Source organism: Balaenoptera ricei, chromosome 7 (assembly GCF_028023285.1).
Source record: "Balaenoptera ricei isolate mBalRic1 chromosome 7, mBalRic1.hap2, whole genome shotgun sequence".
NCBI classification, from domain to species: domain Eukaryota; kingdom Metazoa; phylum Chordata; class Mammalia; order Artiodactyla; family Balaenopteridae; genus Balaenoptera; species Balaenoptera ricei.
The window spans coordinates 9056989-9078780 of record NC_082645.1 but is presented as its reverse complement, the minus strand read 5'-3'; the positions used below and the strand labels follow the sequence as shown (position 1 = coordinate 9078780).

Below are 21792 nucleotides of genomic sequence, written 5' to 3'. Positions count from 1 at the left end.
CCAGCACAGGGCACCGAGTCCAGAGGTCTAACGTTAGGAGGCTTGGGTTCAAATCTGGGATCTCAGTCCCCTCGCCTTGGGCAGGTCGTTCCAGCGTTTGGAGCCTCCTGGGGTAATTGCAGCGCAACTTGCAGGGCTGTAGAGGAGAGAGTGCATTCGTGAAACTAATGCCTGTGCAGAGCCAGGGCTCAGCAGATGGGAGCTTCCTGCATGTTCCTTGCCTGGGGCTTTGCCCCTCAGCGGGAGTCAGGGCCCGAGGTACAGTCAAGAGGGCCCCGCAGGCCAGAGACCAAGTGCAGGAGGACTCCCTCCTGCCAGCACCCGGCCCATCCCATTCCCCTGCCTGGGCGGAGTGTACAGCAGCCAGCGGGGGCGGGCCCGGCCTCCAGCTGGAGGATGCTGCCCGCTCTGTATTTGCAACCCACTGTCCCCAAGCCTGTGGGCATAATAGGGCCCATGGGAGAGGCTCGCCCCAGGAGAACACCCCTGCCCACGAGCTCTGTGGGGCCCCAGGCCGCTCCTTAGGAGCAGACACACCTCTGATCCCAGCACGTTTGCCCAGCCTCGTGTGAAGAAAGAAATGCAAGGCCTCAGGACAGGAATTGATGGTAACCAAAGAGCATGGGCCCTGAACTCTCAGCTCTGGCCTTGAAACCCAGCTGTGGCGTTCAGCTTCCTGAGCCTCAGTTTCCTCATCTGTGAGATGGGGTGATAAGCCTACTTCTCAGCATCGGCATACTGCAGGGAATGGCGCCAGGCCTGGCACAGAGTAAAAGTCAATTGTCCTCCCTGGTGGTGCAGTGGTTAAGAACCCGCCTGCCAATGCAGGGGACACGGGTTCGATCCCAGGTCCGGGAAGATCCCACATGCCAAGGAGCAACTAAGCCCGGGAGCCACAACTTCTGAGCCTGCATGCCACAACTACTGAAGCCCGTGCGCCTAGAGCCCATGCTCCGCAACAAGAGAAGCCACTGCAATGAGAAGCCTGCGCACCGCAACGAAGAGTAGCCCCTGCTCGCCGCAACTACAGAAAGCCCGTGTGCAGCAATGAAGACCAAACGCAGCCAAAAAAAAAAAAAAGTCCACCGTAAGTGAACTGTGGACATTTACAAAATGAAAAGAGGGACCGATAGGCCATCGCCTGCAAGTCTGTCTTCTCCTGACAGGACTGGGAGCCCCTGGGGCCCAGGCTGGTCCTAATTGTGCAAAAATGACAAGTCACAGGCAGGGGTACGCATCCTTGTTCACACAGCATGACTCAGAGGCAGTCTCCAAGGGCATTGCCAATCCTACCCTCAGGAGAGTCAAAATCTGGGAATTCCCTGGTGGCCCAGTGGTTAGGACTCGGCCCTTTCACTGCCGAGGGCCCGGGTTCAATCCCTGGGCCGGGAACTAAGGTCCTGCAAGCCGTGCAGCATCACCAGAAACAAAAGAGTCAAAATCTAGGAATGGAGTGAAGGTATGCAGTCACCTAAAGGGACAGAAAGGGCTGGTCATTCCTGAGAGGCTACGCTCACTGACCCTAAGTTTCATCACCACCTTGGAACTAAGCCTGATCACTCCCATTCACCAAAGGCAAGACTGAGGTTCAAAGGGTCCAGTAATCATTTCTCCGGTGGTATGAGACAAACCATGTCACCTGTTCGTGGCTTAAAGCCACGTCTGTGTGTTTGCTCCCAGGGCTGCATTCTGGGCAGGGCTTGGTGGGTGGCTCATTTCTGTTCCATGTGGTGTCTGCTGGAGCGGATCCACTGGCCCAGCCAAGATGGCCCTGCTGGTGGCCCGAATGGCGGGGGCCCGGTGGGCCTTGCTCTCCAGCGGGGTGGTTAGACTCTCCTCTCGGCGGTCCAGAGCTCCAGGAGAGCGCAGGCAGAAGCTGCCTGGCTTCGTAGGGCTGACTGGAACTGGAACACCCGTGTTCTACAGTCAAAGCAAGTCCCAGGACCATGCTGATGTGAGAGGCCGCACGCGGTCCAGTTACCCCAACCTAGGCCCACACATCTTGACAAAGCCAGGTGGGAAAGCTGGATTTGAATCAGGGTCATCTCCTTCCCATGCTTCCCATGCCCTTTCTCCAGGCTTTTGCACAGGCTGCGTGCTCAGCTGGAGACCCTCGTCCAGCCTTGACTTCACAGGTTGGCCGAACTTCCGCCCATCCATCAGGAGACATCACACTACCTGGGAGACTTTTCCGAGCTCCAAAATCCTCCCTTGCATTCACAGGGCAGCCTCTGCATCCTTGATCACACTGCACTGTCATTGCTGCTTACCCACCGGCCTCTCCAGTCAGAATGCAAGCTTGCACCTCGCACCCAGGGCCACGCCTGGCACACGGCAAGTGCTCTGGGGGTATCTGCCCAGTGAGGGAATCCAGAAAAGGGCATGCTGTTTCTACACCACCTCAGAGCACCTCCCACATGAACACCGGACTTGTCATGGACCCTCAGACAGAGCTTAGTGTTCAGGATGTTTATCTGGAGGTTCCCTTGAAATTAACACCCATGCAAGGGATGGGAAGGAAACAGGAGTGTATGAAGAAGGTCCCGTGACAGCTCTGACCGGCCCCACGGGGGATCCTAAGCCTACAATAGCCCATCAGCAGAGATGGCCAGACTTTGATATTTTGTGTGGGTAGTCATTGGGGTCACCCCAACAGGGGGTTACCTTGGGCAAGGAGGCTCTGCAACAGAGCCCCTGGAGTGGAAGACTGAGGGCTGTCTGCTTGTAATCCTGCCTGTGGCTGGTGCAACAAATCCATCCGTGAAGGGGGATCTGAGTGGCAGGAGAGCAGTGGGGAGGTGGTGGGCCCTCAGAGCTGCCCAGAGGAAGTGGGTTGCCAGTTGTGACCAGTGGCTGGAGTGGGGGGGCACCTAGAGAGCAGAGTGAGGGAGGATTTGACTCACCCCAATGCTTGGGGGAGCTGGGAGTTCTGGGCCCCGGTCTCCGGGGGACGTCATTTGCTCTGAATACCAGTCTGGGATAGAACGCGCAGCTCTTCTGCGCCAGGCACTGGACCAACGTGGGGATGGGGTGGGTGCGAATATCACTCGGGTGTGGGTCATGGCTCTTTGACCTTCACTCCCTCCTAACTGCCCCACCCCCATGACCCACTGTCCACACTCCTTCCAGACTGATCTTTGCAAAAGGCAGATCATACACGCAACTCCTCTGCTGAAAACACACTTAGAATAAAACCCCAGCTGCTTCTTTGCCGGGGCCTGCCAGGCCCTCTTTGATCTGCCCCACTCACCATGCCCGCCTCACCTCCTAAGCTCTCCCCTGGGTCACCCAGCCCCAGGCCATGCCAAAGCAGGTCAGCCGCAGGGCCTTGCTGGTTACTATTGCCCTGCCTAGAACCACTTTCCCTCCGGATATTCACAGAGGCATTTCCTCTGAATCTGTAAGGCCTCAGCTCAAGGTCACATCCTCTAGGAAGCCTTCTCTGATTACTCACTTGATGCATTTCTTTTTTAAAATATTTATTCAGCTAATATTTATTGAGCACTCACTATGTCCCAAGCACTTTTCTAGGCGGTGGGGATAAAACAGTGATTTAGAGTCCAAGCCTTGCCCTCTTGGAGACAATCCATACACAAGCATACATTAAAAAACAAAACAAAATACGATTTCTGAGAGTGTCACAGTGCTATGAAAAAGCAAGAGCAAGGTAAGGGTGCAGGCAGAGCAAGGTCGGGGTCCCTGACATCCAAGCTCACAGCGGCCTCTGCCCAACCGCGGTACCGCTCCGGGGACCCGCCCTGGGCACCCGCCCTGGGGCCGCGCGAGGGGGCGCGCGGAGGAGGCGCGTTGGTGACACACCGGGGCTGCGGTGATGGTTACCTGGGCCCCGCCCCCGGGGGCCGGGATGGAGCCCGGGCCTCAGCCCCCGCCCGCGGCCACGCCGCCCGCTCGTGGTCGCCGCCCTGGAGGCGCGCTCGCTCCCGGGGAGGACGCGCCCGTGCGGGTCACCAGGTGAGGCGGCCGCTGGAGCCATCTCCCGGCCGCGCGGCCTGGGGGCGGGTCCGGCCGAGGCCCCGCCCCCCGGGCAGTCCATAAATGCGCGGGGGGCGGGCGGACCCAGCGGTCGGGAGCGCTGCTGGCAGGTGACCGAGAGAGGTCGGCGCGCCCCGCGTCCCGTCCGCCGCGCGCCTGGGTCGGGCCGGGCTCGGAGCCCCAGCCATGCTGTTCTGGCACACGCAGCCCGAGCACTACAACCAGCACAACTCCGGCAGCTACCTGCGGTAAGGGGCTTGGGCCGAGGTCCGCCGGCCGGGAGCGGGGCGGCCGGGCCGGGGGTCCCGAGCGCCCCCGCCCTTGGGGGACTGAGGGAGAGCCGCCCAGAGTCCCGCCTGCCACCGACGGACCGACCCCAGCGGGACCCGACGCTCAGAGTTGGGGACCCCCCCGGGAGGCGGGTTTGCGGAGCCTGGTGCCCGCGGGGGCTGCTTCCCCGACGACCCCGGCGGGCGCAGAGCGCGCATCTCTGGCCGCAGCCTCTCCGGGGCCGTCCGCCTCCCTGTCTCTCCTCTCCCCGCTCGCGTCGGAGAAGAGGAAACTTCCTGCCGTCGGTCTGGAGCCTGTCCCGGGGAGTCTAGTTCCCTGCTCTTTGCCCCTCTCCGCCCGGTCCCTCTCCGGGACTCGCGTCCTCTCCAGTGTCCTTGCTCCGGCCGAGGGGCGAGTGAGCGGCGAGCGCGGCCCTGCGCTGGGCCTCGCGGGCCGGCGGGGGCGGGCGAGGGCTTGGGAGGGACCGGGTGCCCCCTCCCACCAGGTGGTCTTGCGCGTGTAGGCCCGAGGCCCGCACGTTGATTGCCCTTGATGGAAATCTTTCTTCTTCTGCAGGGATTTGACTAGTGCTCTTCAAAGGGAAAAGTAAGTCCTGCCTGTCTTGCAAAGTTTTCTCCCCTGTCCCCTTGAAGGAAGTGGCACCTCCGTTAGCTTCAGTTCCTGGAGGATTGTTTTTCCCTGTTGTGCAGCTGGCCGGGTACTAATGGGCGGTCATTTCACTTTCTGAACTCGCCTGAACCAGCTGTAGCCTGTCTTTATTTCCATCCTAGTCACAGTTTATGAAATGTGTCTAATTTAACCCAAAGGGCATTTGGTGTGAGCTCAGAGAAAGTGAATTGTGGGACCTAGGTGGGAAGTCGCTGGTACAGACCGCCCCACAGTGAGAGCCCGTCCTGCATGCTTTATTTTATTTTTATTTTTGGTCCCTAGAAGTTCCAAGTCAGATTTAGCAGTCCAGGTGATTTGGAAATCCTGGCTTTTGATAGATATTTGTCCAGTAGTCGTCCCCAAAGGCATCCCCATTCCAGAAGGCAAAGGAGTGATTGGATTTACGTGATATGTCTGCTGTGTTTTATCATGGGCCAGAGCGGTAGGGGATGGCAAAAGTCTAGGGTCTTAATTAAGGACTGATGGCTTCTCTGCAGACCATGGTGATGTCACCAGAGGGAGACTGCTCTGGGGGATGTTAAGCCCACCGGGAAGATTTTTTTTTTTTTTTTGGCCATGCCTTGCGGCTTGCGGGGATCTTACTTCCCCGTGCCCCCTGCAGTGGAAGCGTGGAGTCCTAACCACTGGACCGCCAGGCAAGTCCCCTACTGGGCAGATGTTAATCCCTGGCAGAAGGCTGTGTCTATTCGCTTACTTGAAATGCTACAATGGGATACATTTATTGTACCTCACCATGCAGTTTTAGATGTGATTTTGCCTGAATTTTATAGTTTGTGGCCATTCGGTATGTTGCCATAGCTTAGAAATAAGTTTGGAGGTGACCCTGAGTGGAGAAGTGAGTGTATTTAAAACTTCCTGGATACCGAAAATGTCATCCTTTTAGGGAATAATTCTCCTCTTGGGTGGGAGGTGCCCCTGCTCCGGAGATGGGATTTTGGGGAGTACCGCAGATACCTTTTAGGAGTTTGGTATTGCATTTAGTGGGTTGAGGTGGGGTGGGAGTTGGGGTGAAAGGTGCCATAAAGCCATATGGGCTTCTGGGGTCGTTTGGGGAGCATGGATAAAAAAGCATGTTGGTCCACACTCTATTTTTTTTTTTCTTTTGGCCGCACCTAGCAGCATGCGGGATCTTAGTTCCCCGACCAGGGATTGAACCCGCGCCCCCTGCAGTGGAAGTGTGGTGTACTAACCACTGGACGGCCAGGGAAGTCCCCACACTCTATTTTAATTTCACTTCTTGGAAGTTGGGGTGTTCACCCTTGGAGAGGTTGACCTCGGTGAACGCCAAGGTGAGGGTCAGTGAATATGCCTCTGGTCCCCCTGGCTCTAGAGCGAAGCTCTTGTCCTTTTGTTGAGTTTGTGCATTTTATTTTTGGTCCTCTCCTCACTGAGCAGCACCTCTGCAAGTTGTCTCACCTTCCCAGGTAGTGGCCTGTACTCCCTTCTTCCCTCCTTCTGTTTCATGTCCTGGTGACTTTATTCCTCAGCAAATAAGGATGCCAGGCTTGAAACAAGTTACTGTTGAGTGATGGCTCTTACCCACCCTCCTCCCCTTCATCCCTCCCTTTTTTTAAATTTAAAGGCACCAGCCCATGGATTATTAACTTAACGTGGTCTGGGCAAACACAAAATTATGCAATCGCCCGGGAAGCAGGCCTACCTGCTTCTCCCCTGTTCCTAGATAACCTCTTGGGCTGGGAGTGTGCCCCGGTCCGGGCAAAGGAAGGTGTGGGGTGGGAGAGCCAGGGCCGCGGATGGTGGCAGGGGTGGCCCCCCACAGGGGAGGTTTTCCACGTGAGCCCCAAGCCAGACTTTTCCTTCTGAGAGTTGGTCCGACACATTGGGGTGTGTGCCGGGTCTGTGTTTTAGAGATACTCGTTTATGGTGCTGTATGAGGAGCAGATTATAGCAGTGACTCTGCTGTTTATATAGTGAAGTGGGGTCAGCGAATCTGATTCAGAACCCAGGATGCTCAGAGGGGAGAGGGTTATTAAGATAAGGGCACGGGCACTTTTTTGGCATCGGTGTCCGTGCCATAATCTGTTCCTAATCCAGAGACCTTAACCAAGTCTCTCCTGCTTGCAGGTCATTCATGTTCTCAAGGATTTCTTTTTTCCTTGGGAAGGCACTTAAAAAATACATCTAGAAACAAGTTCTCCAGTCCTAGGCTGATGTGAGGCTGATTTTTTGGATCTGATGGGGATTTTTGTTTAGAGGTGGAGGAAAAGAATCTTTGAGCATCTCAGTGTTTTTCATTTGGATAAGAAAACTGAACAGAAACCAAGGTCCTTCTTGTTTTGCGTTTAGGAGATATTAGTGTGACCCTTAAAATAGGGCTTATGGGCCAGCTGTCCTTTTTTTTAGAAGGGTGGAGGGTTGTCTCAGTTTGGGTGGGTGAAGCAAACAGTTTCTCCATTTGCATGGTTTACAGAGTCCGGAGGACAGGAAGTTGTCTTGGTCTGAGAAGTGGCCAATACTGGAACAGTTTATTTAAAAAGATTAAAAATTTTGTTCGGGTTCTTATTCTAAAAGCCAGACTCTCGCAGATGGCAACCAGGCGGCACCTGAATAAATCTCTCGAAGGTCATGGCGTGAAAGTAGAATCATCCAGGATTGGTCTCCCTCGTTGGAAAGCATCTTAGAGTATCTGTGACATGCGGTGTGGTAGGCTGAACCCGCTTGCTGCACCATGCTGGGCTGCGTTGCCCTTGACACCAAGGTTGGCCACTTGGCCCTGTCTTTGCGAATGGGCTCCGGGGACCCTGCTCCTGACCCCTCCCTCCTGTGTTGCAGCGACGTCCTCGCTCTGCCCATCTTCAAGCAGGAGGAGCCCCAGCTGTCCCCCGAGAACGAGGCCCGCCTGCCGCCCCTGCAGTATGTGCTGTGTGCCGCCACGTCCCCAGCTGTGAAGCTGCACGAAGAGACTTTGACCTACCTCAACCAAGGTAGTGCTGGCTCACCGGGCCAGGGTGGAGCCTGGGGCCTGGGGAGACCGCTCAGGAGTGGGGAGTTGACCTGAATGACCCATTTGGGCCTGTTACCTTGTCAGGGTGGGAGAGTTGGGGTTCGGGAAAGGAGCTCTGGTGTCCTAGCTGTGAGACTTCCTGAGCCTCAGCGTTTTCATCTGAGAAATGGACACATCAGCTATGTTGCACTCAGGCCAAATGAGTGAAGGTTCACATTCCTCGTATGGGCCCTCCAGGGAGCAGATGATACTCAGTGATTGGCAACCATACTTACAATTACTACTTGCTGCGACCACACCTGGTGTCCTTTCCCAGACATAGATTGAGCACCTTTGGTATACAAGGTCAGCCGCCCTTTCTGGAGCTGCACCCGGCAGTGATGGGAAGGCCCATCCTAACGCAGCCCAGGGACCGGATTCCACACGTGCCAGGCAGGAGCCCTTTGTGGCGATGGGGGCAAGCGTGCTCACCGTGTCCTGGGAGAAATGGCACGGGCTTTTGACTTTGCTTTCCAGCCCCAGTGCTTCCCAGCTCTATGGCTTTTCCTCTGAGCCTCAGTGTGTTCACGTGTGAAATGAGAAGTGTCATTTTGTGAGGTTTGAGAGGATGAAGGCGCGTGAAGTGCCTGTTCCATTTCTCATGTCCTTTATCAGGACCCGTGGACCAGTGGCCTAACCGGTGGTGTTTTTGTGGTTTCTATATGCTATGTGCCTGTGTTTATTGCCCTTCCCCTCTGGGTCACCTCAGACGCCCTGGCATCCAGTGGATTAGTTGCCCCTGTGTTTAAAGTGAGCAGAGCCAAGGGGCAGGGGGATGCAGTACTTTCTGGAAGGGCAGGGGATGGCAGTGTGGTTGCAGTTTATCTTCCACGGGCGGCCTCCTTTCTGCAGAGCTCTGGCTTCCCCATCTGGGGAGCCAGCCGGGGGTGGAAGTCCAGCCTGACCATCAGGCTTACCTCTGACAGCTCAGCTTGCCAGCTTCTGGGCCAGGAACCAGCTCAGAATCAGCAGGTGGCTCAGCTTTGGCCTCTGGATGTGGCCAGGGCAAGGGCATGCTTATCCCTGGGGGTGGCTCTGGGGCCTCAGCTGGTTGCCAAGCCAAGCTCGGTCAGCTGTGGGTGCCTGGCTCAGGCCCTGCGATCTATGTTCCATCTGCTGAGGCTGGTGACCGCTGACGGCAGGTGAGCTGGCCGTGTGGAAGAACGCCTCCGTGTGTCTGTGCTTGTTTAGGGAAAGGCTTTGGCCATTTTCCTTTCTCTTTCACACAAGGTCAAACGCTACCAACTTGTATATCTTGGAGCAGTGGTTTTCCCCTCTGGGCCTCTGCTCTCTTGCCTAAGTGCAGCATGAAGAAACTGGGTGAGGTTTACAGAGAGCTGAGGTCTGGCGGGGTTCTTGTTCCTGGCCCATCCTGGGGTCAGAGGCCCTGCTGGCCCAGCTGCTGGCCCAGTGCGCCCGCCTCCCCCCCTCCCCCATCCGTAAGGCCTTTGACTGCCCCACCTACCTTCCCTCCACCCCATCCCTCCTTTCTTTCAGTCAACTTTCAACAATGTTTGGCAGTCAACACACTAGGTCTTTTTAAAAGAGTTATCCTTTGCTAATATAGAGAAGATAAAAGAGGCAAAAAGAGTTGCTCCTGTGTTAATTTAGTGTATTTGCTTTAGGTCTTTTTTTAAGTTATATGTTCCTGATTAATTTTTTAAAATAAATTCATTTATTTAAATTTTTGACTACGGCGGGTCTTTGCTGCTGCGCGTGGGCTTTCTCTAGCTGCGGAGAGCGGGGGCTACTCTTCGTTGCGGTGCGCGGGTGTCTCACTGCGGTGGCTTCTCTTGTTGCGGAGCACAGGCTCTAGGCGCACGGGCTCAGTAGTCATGGCACACGGGCTCAGTAGTCGTGGCACACGGGCTCAGTAGTTGTGGCTCGCAAGCTCTAGAGCGCAGGCTCAGTAGTTGTGGTGCACGGGCTTAGTTGCGCTGCAGCATCTGGGATCTTCCCAGACCAGGGATTGAACCCGTGCCCCCTGCATTGGCAGGCAGATTCTTAACCACTGTGCCACCAGGGAAGTCCCCACAGGGCTTAATCTTAAACTAGCATTTAAATGTAACCTCATTGCTAATGTGGTTGAATATTTAAAATATATTTATTGGTCTTTTAAATTTCTCCATCAGTTAAATTCATGTTCTTTGCACATTTCTTATTGGGATGGTTCCATCTCACGGATTGTAAGAGCATACCCTATATGAAGAATATTAACCTTTTAGCTGCCATATATTGGAAACAATTTTTTCCCTGGCCATTTAACCATATTTATTTTGTGATAACTGTATTTATGGTGTGAGATGTATGTCATGGATAGAAATTGACTTTCAGCATCTATTGTCAAGTCTTTCAGTTTTCTAAAATGATTTTTCTTTTATGTTTAGAATGCCTGCCCACCCCAAAATCAGCTTAGTGGTTTCCTAAAGTTCATGTAATGGTTTCTAAATTTTAACATTGCAATGTGCTTGGAATTCTTTTGGAAACAATAATTAGTCATTTAATGATGATTTTGGATTATTACTATATAAAATATATGTATTTCTTTTTTTCTCCCAGCTTTACCAGTGGGATTTATACTTTCGTACGTTACATTTGGAGTTTTGTGACGTGATGTAAAAGTCTAAGTTTACTTATTTTTCTAAATAGTTGACCTACTAGTTAATGCCTAGTTTACCTCTTATTCTCACTGGTTTAAATGCCACTTTCGAAACATTTAAAAAGCTATATTCTAAACTATTGGTCCAGAAACAGACACTTGTGTAGATGTTTGTCCTGTACACCTGATTGTTGCCCCATTTCTAGTTGAACTAATTGTAGCTTGGACGTATGTTTCCCTTTCTGGGAGTAGAAGTTCCTTTTATCATTCTTCTTAGCCATTCTTAGTCACCTATTCTTACAGATGGATTTTACAACCATTGAATCTTCCTTCTATACTTTTTAAAAAAACATTTATGAGATCATATACTTTATAAAGTTGTTTCTTACTTTTATTAAATACTATTCTTGTAATATTTTCTATTGTAAAGCCTCTTAGACATCATTTAAAATGTCTGCATAATATTTCACTATTTTCTCTTATTATTTAAGACTGATTATTGTCATAACTGCTGGGATGAAATATACAATGTAATTACTTGAGTGCCTGTCTCCCATAATAGAATGGAAGCTCTGTGAGGGCATAGCCATATCTATGTTTTTAACATTGTATCCCCAGCGTTAAGCTTGGTGCCTTGATAGTAGATGCTCTGTAAATATTCAGAAAATTTAAAAATAAGCATGATTTATTTTATTTCCATTTCACTTTTTTCTCTCTCTTTTTGTTTTTTGTTGCTATTATCAGTAATGCTGTACTGGATATCTTTTCAATATACCTTATTTAAAGTAGCTTCTATGCCTATGTCATATGACAAATAAGCATCAGTTTAAAAAAAAAAGGAGCTTTGACATATCAGTCAACAGTCAGAACCTTTCTGTTTAATTAAAAAGTTTGCTATTAAGTGTTTAATGTTTATTGCATTGGCTGTATGATGTTTAGGGCACTATTTCTCTGAGGCCATCCCATGTCTTCTTTCTTGTAATGATGTGTTTAAGGTTCTCCGAAGACATGGAGGGGATGCTGGATCTGTAAATGAAAAAGTCATTTAAACCATTGGATGCTCATTTTTCAGTGCAGTGTCAGACCAATGCCCTCACATCATGGCTTGGATAAGGTGTATTCCTTGTGGGTGTCTTATCACCAAGCCCAACGGCTAGTTTTGGATACAGTGAAAATGGTTTGAGAATCAAAGTACGTGCACTTCCCCTGAAATGGAGTCCTAAGGAGAAGGGGTAGACAGCTGTTGAATGGAGGTCTGCAAACTCCCAGGCCAATCTCTTTGTCAGTGGTCGAAGGTCACTGTGGAGACATCTTTCCCGAAGGCTGTAGCCGGAGGGAAGGGATGAAGTAGGTAAGGTGGTGGGAGAGTCAGGGAGATCAGAAGAAAGAGGACCCCAGGCAATCTGTGTAGGCAATTCTGGCTTTGAGATAAGAACAGCTTTGCAAGAATGGCTCGTTATGGAGAAAACTTTGGAATTTCCTACCAAAGCAACTCTTCGATCTTAAATATAGTGATGGATTTTTCCAACAGTCTTACGTTCATTCATTCATGGAATAAAACTTCCTGTCCGTTGGAAAGAGAGGATGGTTCAGTGAGAGAGAGAAAAGCCACGTGCAAAGGCAAGAACGGGCAGGGTGTGGGTGCATTTAAGCACGCTGTTTATGAAGAATCCTAAGCGATTCAGTATGACTAGGGTTTGGAACATGAGGAGGGGTATGAATGATATATGGCTGGAGAGGTAGACCAGATAGCCAAGATCTCCTGCTGCCTTGCTGAGGCTGTGCTATTGGGCAGCCCGCCCTGGGCAGGTCATTTAAACAACCTCCCAGTGCTTGCAACTCCTCGTGTGTAAAAGGAAGGAAATAGAATCCCTACCAAGTATGTGCTACTATGTAGCTAAAATGAGTTAGTTAATGCGGGCAGAGCACTGAAAACAGTGTCTGGCACTTTATATGAACTCACATATTAGCTATTATTAATAGTAAAGTGGATACATGTTTCCCCCTAGTCCTATTAGGAAGTTAACATGGTCATCAAATTGGGACCTTGATGTATTTTATTTTATTTTTTGCTGCTTTAATCCTTTCTTTTCCTAATTGAAAGATTAACACAGGGTTGGTTCTAGAACTAAGAATTGTACCTCTTAGAACTGAAAGGTGGTCGCTTTGGAATAGGTTAAAGGCAGGAAGGCCTGCTGACCTTTTCTGTTAGTTTTTCATTCACTGTACCACCAGATAATAGACATAACCTGCAGGAGACATTCCTATGCAGGATGTTAAAATACTGTCTTTAAAATTGTGATCACAGAAAGCTCTGGACTCCTACAAGATGTGAGTTGTTGTGTTAGGTAGGGATTACTCTAATTGCGAGGTGAGGACCCTAGCCTTTAGAATTCCCAAAGCACTTTCTGGTATTCTCTTTTGAGTAATTCCCCTAAAATGTATTATTCCCATTTTACAGGCCGAGAGAGGTGAACTCAGGCACACTTGGGGGGAGTGGTTGAGCACTGATGCGACCGTAAAGGGAATTCTGGGAGGGGCAGGCACCCACTTTTCCTAGGGCTCCCCACAGGCAGGATTCTAGGCTGGCACTTCCAGGAGCCATGCCTGCTGCCTGAAATGCCTGGTGCAGCTCTGAGGGGGCGCGTAGGAGCCTTGCAGGGGAGAAGCCCAGGAAGGAGCCGAAATGGAGCCGGGAGAAAATGCTTCCTGGAACAACACCAAAAACCCCATGATCAGTTTCTCCTGCTCCACCCCCGCCCCTCAGGCTCTCCACCCACCGTGACCTGAGGGAATGGTCAGGAGATAAGAAAGCCCAGCGGGAAGTCTTGTTTTCCCAGATCCTAGAACTGAGGCAGCTTCTGCTCTAGGGGGATCACTTAACCTCTGAAATCCTCGGGTTCCTCACCTGTGGAATTGAGCCGGGTCCCATTTTGTGCGTTGCCTTGAAAATTAAGTGAAGAACAAATGTCCGGCAAATGGTACACCACATAGTTTCCCCTCTCCCCAATTATATCAGTGACTTTGAATTTAAGGAATGAGGCAAAGGATTAGTTACTTTGTTTGTTATCCTTCCTCCTTAGCTGAACTTTTCTTTCCAGATTAATTTTTAGCCTGAAGTTTGGGAATATAAACTGAGGAAACCAAATGACCCTTCAATACATTACTTTTTTTTTTTTTTAATGCTTTCTCCCTTATTCTTTGAATGTAAAAGTAGCACATACTTCTTGTTAGACAGAATAGCCAAACTGTACAGAAATTTGTACTCTAAAAAGCTTCCCATAATCCCACTTTCCAGATTTTTCTTAGTCATACATTAACCCATGTATGTCTAATTATATAGGCACACATACATATGCACTTATAGGAATGTGTGTCTCTGTAAGAGAAATGAGATAATATTATGTGTACTGTTTTAGCAACTTGGTTCCCCCCCCCCCCCAAAACAGTGTATCCTCAAAGTCTTTCCATGTGGGTACATTAAAAACAAACAAACAAAAAAGCTGATCTTTACTGGTTACATTGTGATCCATTGTATGGATGTTGTGTAATTTGTTCTTTTGAGGAACATTAGGCTTGTTTCCCTTTTTTTCATAATTACACCCAGCACTCCAGTGATCATCCATGTACACGTATCTTTGTGCTTAAACAGGAGTGAGAATATCTGTAGAATAAATATCTAGAAATAGAATGGCCGGCACAACATTGTGGTAGCATCTGCCATATTGCCAAGCAATGGAGTCAATGGAGTTGCACCAATTTGTAGTTTTACGAACGATAACTATCTGAATAATTGTTTATTTCCTCCTCATTTACCATTGCTCCTCCATCCCTACACACCTGGAACATAAACTCCCCGAGGGCAGAGACCTGGGTATCTTGTTCACTGCTAGTCCTAATACAGTGCCTGGCTCACAAAACTTCTTTGAATGAATGGAGAATGTCTATTTTTCTATCCTTTTGCCAACACTTTTTAACCTTTGTTAATTAGCGGGGAAAATATAAGGTATTCCTCAATACCTTCCTCACTTCCTCAATGATGCTGAGTATTTTCTCATATTTGATTTGATTGTTTCTATGCTTGTTTGCCTTTCATCTGATTTACCCATTTTTCAAGTGGGATTTTTCATCCTTTTTTATTTATTTGTAAGGGCTCTTTGCATGTGTGGGATAATGTGTTAGAAATATTTTCCCACGCTTTCATATATTTTATTCATTTTTCTTTCATTTGTTTGCTTGTTCTTTATTTTACATAATAAAAGTTTTAATGAATTTTTATGTGATCAGGCTTATTGGATTTTAATGTTTCACGTCCCATTTGGGAAAGGCCTTCTCCACTTTAAGATCTTAATAGTATTCACCTGTTTTTATTTTTTTACTTTTAAATTAAAAAAAATTTTTTTTTTTAATTTAAAAAAATTTTTGGCCACACTGTGCGGCTTGCAGGATCTTAGTTCCCTGACCAGAGATCGAACCCCAGTCCCAGCACTGAGAGCACCACCGAGTCCTAACTACTGGACCTCCAGGGAATTCCATTTTTTAAAAAATCAAAAAAAAATTTTTTTATTCACCTGTTTTTTAGAAATGTTGTCCCCCCCACCCCCACCCCTGCCGCCAAACCTGGGTCTTTCACACTTTGGCACTTATTTTGGTATGGAAGGAATGAAGTGGGAATCCAACTCTGTTACTTTCCAAATGACCATCATATTGCCCCAAAATAACTTATTGAACAGGGAACTTTCATTTGGTAGAATATGCAGCCATTAAAAAGCATGAAGTAGATCCTTATGTATATCCATGAAGGATATTCAGCATGTGCTATTAAATTAACAAAACAAAACAAAAAAACCTTTCTCTTTGTTGGTAACACCAATTTGGATAACGCTGTTAATTATCCGTTCTTAGAAACTTGGTGGCAGATTGAAAGCCAGGAATTTTGGAGCTGGATACACCCATGTTTCAATTCCTGGCTCTCTGTTCTTTCCCAAGTTACCAAACCTGTCAACTGTGTTTTCTGTAAAATACAGAACAACTTCAGGTGTTGTCTTGAGAATTAACTGAGGTATTGGTTATTGTTGTTTGTTTTTGCTGTGCAAGGATACTTTATTTTGGCTCCATAAAATTTGGAAATGTTTCCTCAGCAAAGAATTTTATAAACCACACAACAAAGCTTAAATAAAAAACCCAGAAATTAAGGAACAAATGTTTTCCCAAATGTCAACTCCTCATAATTCATTTATGAATTAATCAGCTAATAAAATACTAAGAAGTGAGCTAGGGTTTTGGTTGTTGATTTGGTTTATTTACTTCTTTGGTTTTTTTTTTTTTAATCATGTTTTTCTTTTTCTTTTTTAACATATATATATATTTTTTAAATTAATTAATTTATTTTATTTTTGGCTGTGTTGGGTCTTTGTTGCTGCGTGCGGGCTTTCTCTAGTTGCGGTGAGCGGGGGCTACTCTTCATTGCAGTGCGCGGGCTTCTCGTTGTGGTGGCTTCTCTTGTTGGGGAGCACGGGCTCTAGGCACGCAGGCTTCAGTAGTTGTGGCACGAGGGCTCAGTAGTTGTGGCTCATGGGCTCTAGAGCACAGGCTCAACAGTTGTGGCACACGGGCTTAGTTGCTCCATGGCATGTGGGATCCTCCTGGACCAAAGCTCGAACCCGTGTCCCCTGCATTAGCAGGTGGATTCTTAACCACTGTGCCACCAGGGAAGTCCTTTTTTCTTTGTTTTTAAGACCAACATTTATTGAAATAAATAGGAGCTTCCTTGTACAGATTTCTTATCACAGCTCAGCGTAGAGAAATGATTTTTTAATGTTTCAAAGGTCTCCTGGTCGTGTCAAATGTCAGTTGTGCTTTAAGCAATGGTGGACCATTTAATTAAATTAAGATAGAATACTTAGACAATCTAATTCCACGGGGTCCAATGAACTAGGAATGACATATTCTTAAGAATTATGTAAGGGAATTCCCTGGTGGTCCAGTGGTTAGGACTTGGCGCTCTCACTGCCAGGGCCCCAGGTTCCATCCCTGGTCAGGGAACTGAGATCCCGCAAGCTGTGTGGTGCAGGAAAAAAAAAAAAAAATTACGTTAAAAATTAAAGAAAACCAGACAGCTCAAGGTAAGGAATTTAACGCTTTTCTATGTACGGGAAGATGCAAGAGTCTGGGCTGATTGAAATCATTCCTTTGGTATGCACCTTAGCTACCTAGGGTCAGTATCCTATACTTTCTCATCCTGAGTCTCCTCGGGGTGCGTCATTGGGGGGTGACTGCAGCGGCTGAGGCCGCAACATCCTTTGTTTACTGATGGCAGGCAACATTTCTTCACTGACCTCCAGAAACACTATATTAGAAATTATAATATGAGAACAAATGTAGCATCGATGAAGCAACGCATTAAATGGAGTTGGCCTCCATCAGGATTAATTTAAAGAGAAGACACATCAGCTGTCCTGCCGTGCTGGTACGTGTTCAGAGGTTGGCTGCTGTAAATCTGAATCCAGCCTCCACATTATCCTGAATCATTGTGCTTTTTCTTTTGCTCCCCTGGGGACCTGATGATGCAGGGATGTCCCGATCTGTTTTCAATGGAGGTTTTATTATTTTTCAGGCATTGTGAGGCCAAAAGATAAGGAGACATTACCATGAAAAAGACAGTTTGTTACTCACGGTTCTGGAGTGAAAGGCCTTAGGGAGAAGCACCAGGGTCAGTCAGGAGGCAGAGGGAATGAGGGGAGAATCTGGGCAAGACCCTTTCTGGTGGTCTCTAGGGGAAGGAATGGGTGAGGCAGAGAAAGCAGGTTTAGGATTGGCTCTGGGGCAGAAAGGCCGTCCCTGGGTGTCTGGTACCCACCCAGCTCTGGAGTGATTAGGGCAGGGGGCTGGTGGCCTGGAGCGTGACGTGCTGGGAAAACCTGATAGAGCAGGGGATGGGCTAGAGTGTGAACTCTAGGTTAGTTTGCATATGAAAAGCATCCTCTAGGCTAGTCATTTACTATCCCTGAGAATTGGCCAGCCCTGGGAGGGGCTGCCTACCCAGGGTTCACAGGGCTCCAGATGTCAAAGCATCAGAAACACATGGTTCATTTAAAATTACCTGACCTTCTTGGGCACTGCCTTGGGCTGCAGGTTGAGTTACACGCACAAGGGGGCCACTTGGGAAAAGCTGGATTTCCTATTCTTTTCTTTAAATTTCTTTTGGCCTTGTCGCGCAGCTTGTGGAATCTTAGTTCCCCGACCAGGGGTTGAACCCACACCCTTGGCAGTGAGAACGCAGAGTCCTAACCCTGGATCGCCAGGGAATTCCCTGGATTTCTCATTCTAAGTCAGCCATTTTCACTTGTGAGTGTTTTCCCCCCTTCAGATTGAGCTTTCTCTCAGGCTATACAACCCTCAACAAACTCTCTTTCCTTTTTTTTCCTAATTGAAGTATAGTTGATTTACAATGTGTTAATTTCTGCTGTACAGTAAAGTGATTCAGCTGTACATATATATACATATATTCTTTTTTAAAATTAATTAATTAATTTTTGGCTGCGTTGGGTCTTTGTTGCTATTCACGGGCTTTCTCTCTGGTTGCAGTGAGCGGGGGCTACTCTTCATTGCGGTGCGCGGGCTTCTCATTGCGGTGGCTTCTCTTGTTGTGGAGCATGGTCTCCAGGCGCGCAGGCTTCAGTAGTTGCTGCACGTGGGCTCAGTAGTTGTGGCTCACGGGCCCTAGGGCGCAGGCTCAGTAATTGTGGCTCACGGGCCTAGTTGCTCCGTGGCATGGGGGATCTTCCTGGACCAGGGATCGAACCTGTGTCCCCTGCATTGGCAGGAGGATTCTCAACCACTGCGCCACCAGGGAAACCCCTCTCAAGATTTTTTTAAGGAAATATTTAAGTTAATAGCATCACTGAGTCTCTTCAGAATGACCTGTGACTGATGACCTTGGTCTGCGTTTTCTGACTCACTCTTTTGGCTGATGCCAAGTTGCCATCATTCATGTAATCTCTCAAGAGAGCAGGTGAGGTTATCATCTTTAGAGGTTTTAGCTGACTTGCTGTATCATTGCCCTCCTGTTCCCTTTGTGTGAAGTTTTCCAGCTCTTTCTGTGTTTTTTCCTCTCTCCCATCCTTTCCGTCCCTTTAGAATACGTTCTACGTTCTTCCGAGACATCTTTATGACGTTCTGGGCCCCAGTCACTTGCGACTGGAAGGGTATTTCTTTTAATATTTATTTATTCATTTCTTCGGTTGCACTGGGTCTTAGTTGCAGCAGGCATGCTCCTTAGTTGCGGCATGCGAACTCTTAGTTGCGGCATGCATGTGAGATCTAGTTCCCTGACTAGGGATTGAACCCAGGCCCCCTGCACTGGGAGCGTGGAGTCTTAACCACTGTTAAGGGAAGTCCCGTGACTGCAAGGATTTTGATGCCTCTGCCAGTGACTGTGTCTGGCCTTCCAGACGAGCCATCATCACTCCATGGAATGAAATTTTGGGGGACCTGCTTTCTATTCTCAGTCAAGGTGCAAAGGTGGACCTAGTCGCATCTTTATTAAGTGCCTCCAAGCATTCAGAAACAGAGTTTGTAACGTCCAAGGACTATCCCCTGCTGCAGTGGACCTGAGGGCTTCTGGAACGAGTGTAATCTGCTAACTGATGAAACACTCTTCAAAAGCGCTTTTGGCTAGTTTGATTCCCGTCACCCTCCCCCAACCCCGCAAAGTACCTTGGCTTTTTTTTTTTTTTAACATCTTTATTGGAGTATAATTGCTTTACAATGGTGTGTTAGTTTCTGCTTTATAACAAAGTGAATCAGTTATACATATACATATGTTCCCATATCTCTTCCCTCTTGCGTCTCCCTCCCTCCCACCCTCCCTATCCCACCCCTCTAGGTGGTCACAAAGCACCAAGCTGATCTCCCTGTGCTATGCGGCTGCTTCCCATTAGCTATCTGTTTTACATTTGGTAGTGTATATATGTCCATGCCACTCTCTCACCCTGTCACATCTTACCCTTCCCCCTCCCCATATCCTCAAGTCCATTCTCTAGTAGGTCTGTGTCTTTATTCATACAGAGTGAAGTAAGTCAGAAAGAGAAAAACAAATACAGTATGCTAACACATATATATGGAATCTAAGGGAAAAAAAAAAAAAGATCATGAAGAACCTAGTGGCAAGATGGGAATAAAGACCTTGGCTTTTTACTGTAAAAATAGTCAAAGCAGCGCATGCCAAAATTTCCAGGAGAAAATCAAATGGACTTGCGCTTCGTGCCCATAATTTGGACAACTTCATAGGAACATTTCTGATCAGAGCAGGTCTGCCCCTGGTCAGCGGCTTGGGGGCTACAACTGCCTGCCTGGAGCCTTGAGTGTCCTACTCCTAAACCAAACGTGGACCTGGCCACCAGGACAGACCATCAGTTTGGGGGAGGTGGTATCAGGTTTAATTGACTTCACTCTGGTCACTGCACAGGTAGGAAGGGTTATACTTTGTATGGCATTGTGGGAAGATAAGTTTTAAGTTTTTTTTTTTATTGAAATGTAATTGATTTACAATGTTGTGTTAATTACTGCTGTACAACAAAGTGATTCAGTTATATTAATATATACATTCTTTTTTTAAATATCCTTTTCCATTATGGTTTATCATAGGATATTGAATATAGTTCTCTGTGTTATACAGTAGGACCTTGTTGTTTATCCATTGGGAAGATAATTTAAGTGCCAGGTCTGTAAGTGGGTCTCAAAAAGTGTTATTTCCCTTCTGCCACTAAATTTGGCTGCTTGGAGGGAAGGGGAGCAGGAAGAAAGGTCAGGAGTAGATGGACCCACTTTGCTCTGTGTAAATCGGCTCCTGAGTTAGGTTTCAGGGACCACTGAACTATGGTTAGAATCACTACTTAGAAGAATGTGTCTAGAAAACAAATATATGGTTACCAAAGGGGAAAGGAGGGGAGGAGAGGGATAAATTAGCAGTTTGAGATTAGCAGATACAAACTACTATATATAAAATAGATAAACACCAGGGCCCTACTGTCTAGCACAGGGAACTATATTCAGTATTTTGTAATAAACCATAATGGAAAAGAATCTGAAAAAGAATAGATACATGTATAACTGAATCACTTTGCTGTACAGTAGAAACTAACACAACATTGTAAATCAACTATACTTCAATTAAAAAAAACGTGTACAGATTCTCTGCTCTGAATGAGGAAGGGGTTTTGTGTCTTGTTTTAAAGGAGTTGCTGTACACGAGTAGGTACCATGATCTGTCCAACCTCTTCCTTTCCCAAGAGAAGGAAGAAGCCCAGAGGAAAGGTGGAATGTTCCCGGGCCAGGCGTGAACCCCGGGCTGGACAGATCTGGAGTCTGTTGAGGCCACAGGGAGAGGGGGAAATGCTTCTTTGTGTCAGTTAAGAGCTGGTGTCCCTACCTCATTCTTCTCCAGACTCTGTGTCCCTCTCACAGTTCCCCATGGGACACTCTTTCCTTGCAAGGCCCTCCAACAAGGAAACCTATCGTTTGGGTGGATTGGTGTTGACTTGGTTGGAGACCAGAGGTGGACAGCTGGCCTCCCTTCCCCCCTTCTCCTTTGCCCCTTTCCTGATGGGGAAAGAGAGGTCTGGAGGGCGGACCTGACTTACCAGCGTGTGCAGTGCGTTCCTGACGGTCTCTTAGAGAGCAATCCTGTCTTCTCTCCAGAGTGGCTCCGGGGCAGTGTTTGGGCCTCGGATCACCAGCATCAGGGTCTCCTGGAGTGTGTGCTTCCTTCCGTGTTAGAGCTGCGAGGGGCAGGAATCCGTTTTCGCCAAGCACCCCTGTGATTGATGCTTAGGTATTCTTGGGTTTGAGAGCCACTGCCTTGAGGGTACTGCTGTTCTCCACCTCTTCCAGAAAGAGAGACCCGGACCTTGCGAGGACAGGGTGGGCCCTGCCCCACTCATGGCTCTGTGCTCTGCAGGTCGGGGTCTCCCTTGTGCCCAGCGAGGTGCTCTGTGCTCAGGCAGACTTGGGAGGTTCTTGACCTTCCTCACGAGGAGAGCACATGGTCTCCACCCAGTGACCAGGTCCCAGTCACTTCCATTGGATGGTTAGGGGACCCTGTTTGTCTTGAGTGGGAAGGACAGACCACACATGCTCTGGGAATTCACAGAGGTGGGCCGGAGGAGATGCCTAAGTATTAGGGCTGGAGGGGGCCTGAGATGCCATCTCTGCTGTCCTGCTACTGAAAATGTCC

General features: G+C 48.6%; 1 protein-coding gene and 1 non-coding gene across 4 annotated transcripts in view; both read left to right on the top strand.

Moving 5' to 3' along the window:
- Positions 1 to 4067: 4067 nt before the first annotated feature.
- TFCP2L1 (transcription factor CP2 like 1) overlaps positions 4068 to 21792 on the top strand; it is a 66375-nt gene continuing 48650 nt past the window's right edge. The window contains exons 1-3 of one of the 3 annotated variants that reach the window (XM_059927650.1): positions 4068 to 4241; positions 4840 to 4869; positions 7747 to 7898. In XM_059927650.1, the coding sequence (XP_059783633.1) occupies positions 4180 to 4241; positions 4840 to 4869; positions 7747 to 7898 (244 nt within the window). In that variant the 5' untranslated portion in view covers positions 4068 to 4179. The remainder of the gene's footprint in view (positions 4242 to 4839; positions 4870 to 7746; positions 7899 to 21792) is intronic. The other 2 variants (XM_059927652.1, XM_059927653.1) reach the window with 2 other exon arrangements.
- Positions 16529 to 16601, top strand: TRNAE-CUC (transfer RNA glutamic acid (anticodon CUC)). Its single transcript has one exon. It is a non-coding gene; the product is annotated as a tRNA-Glu (tRNA).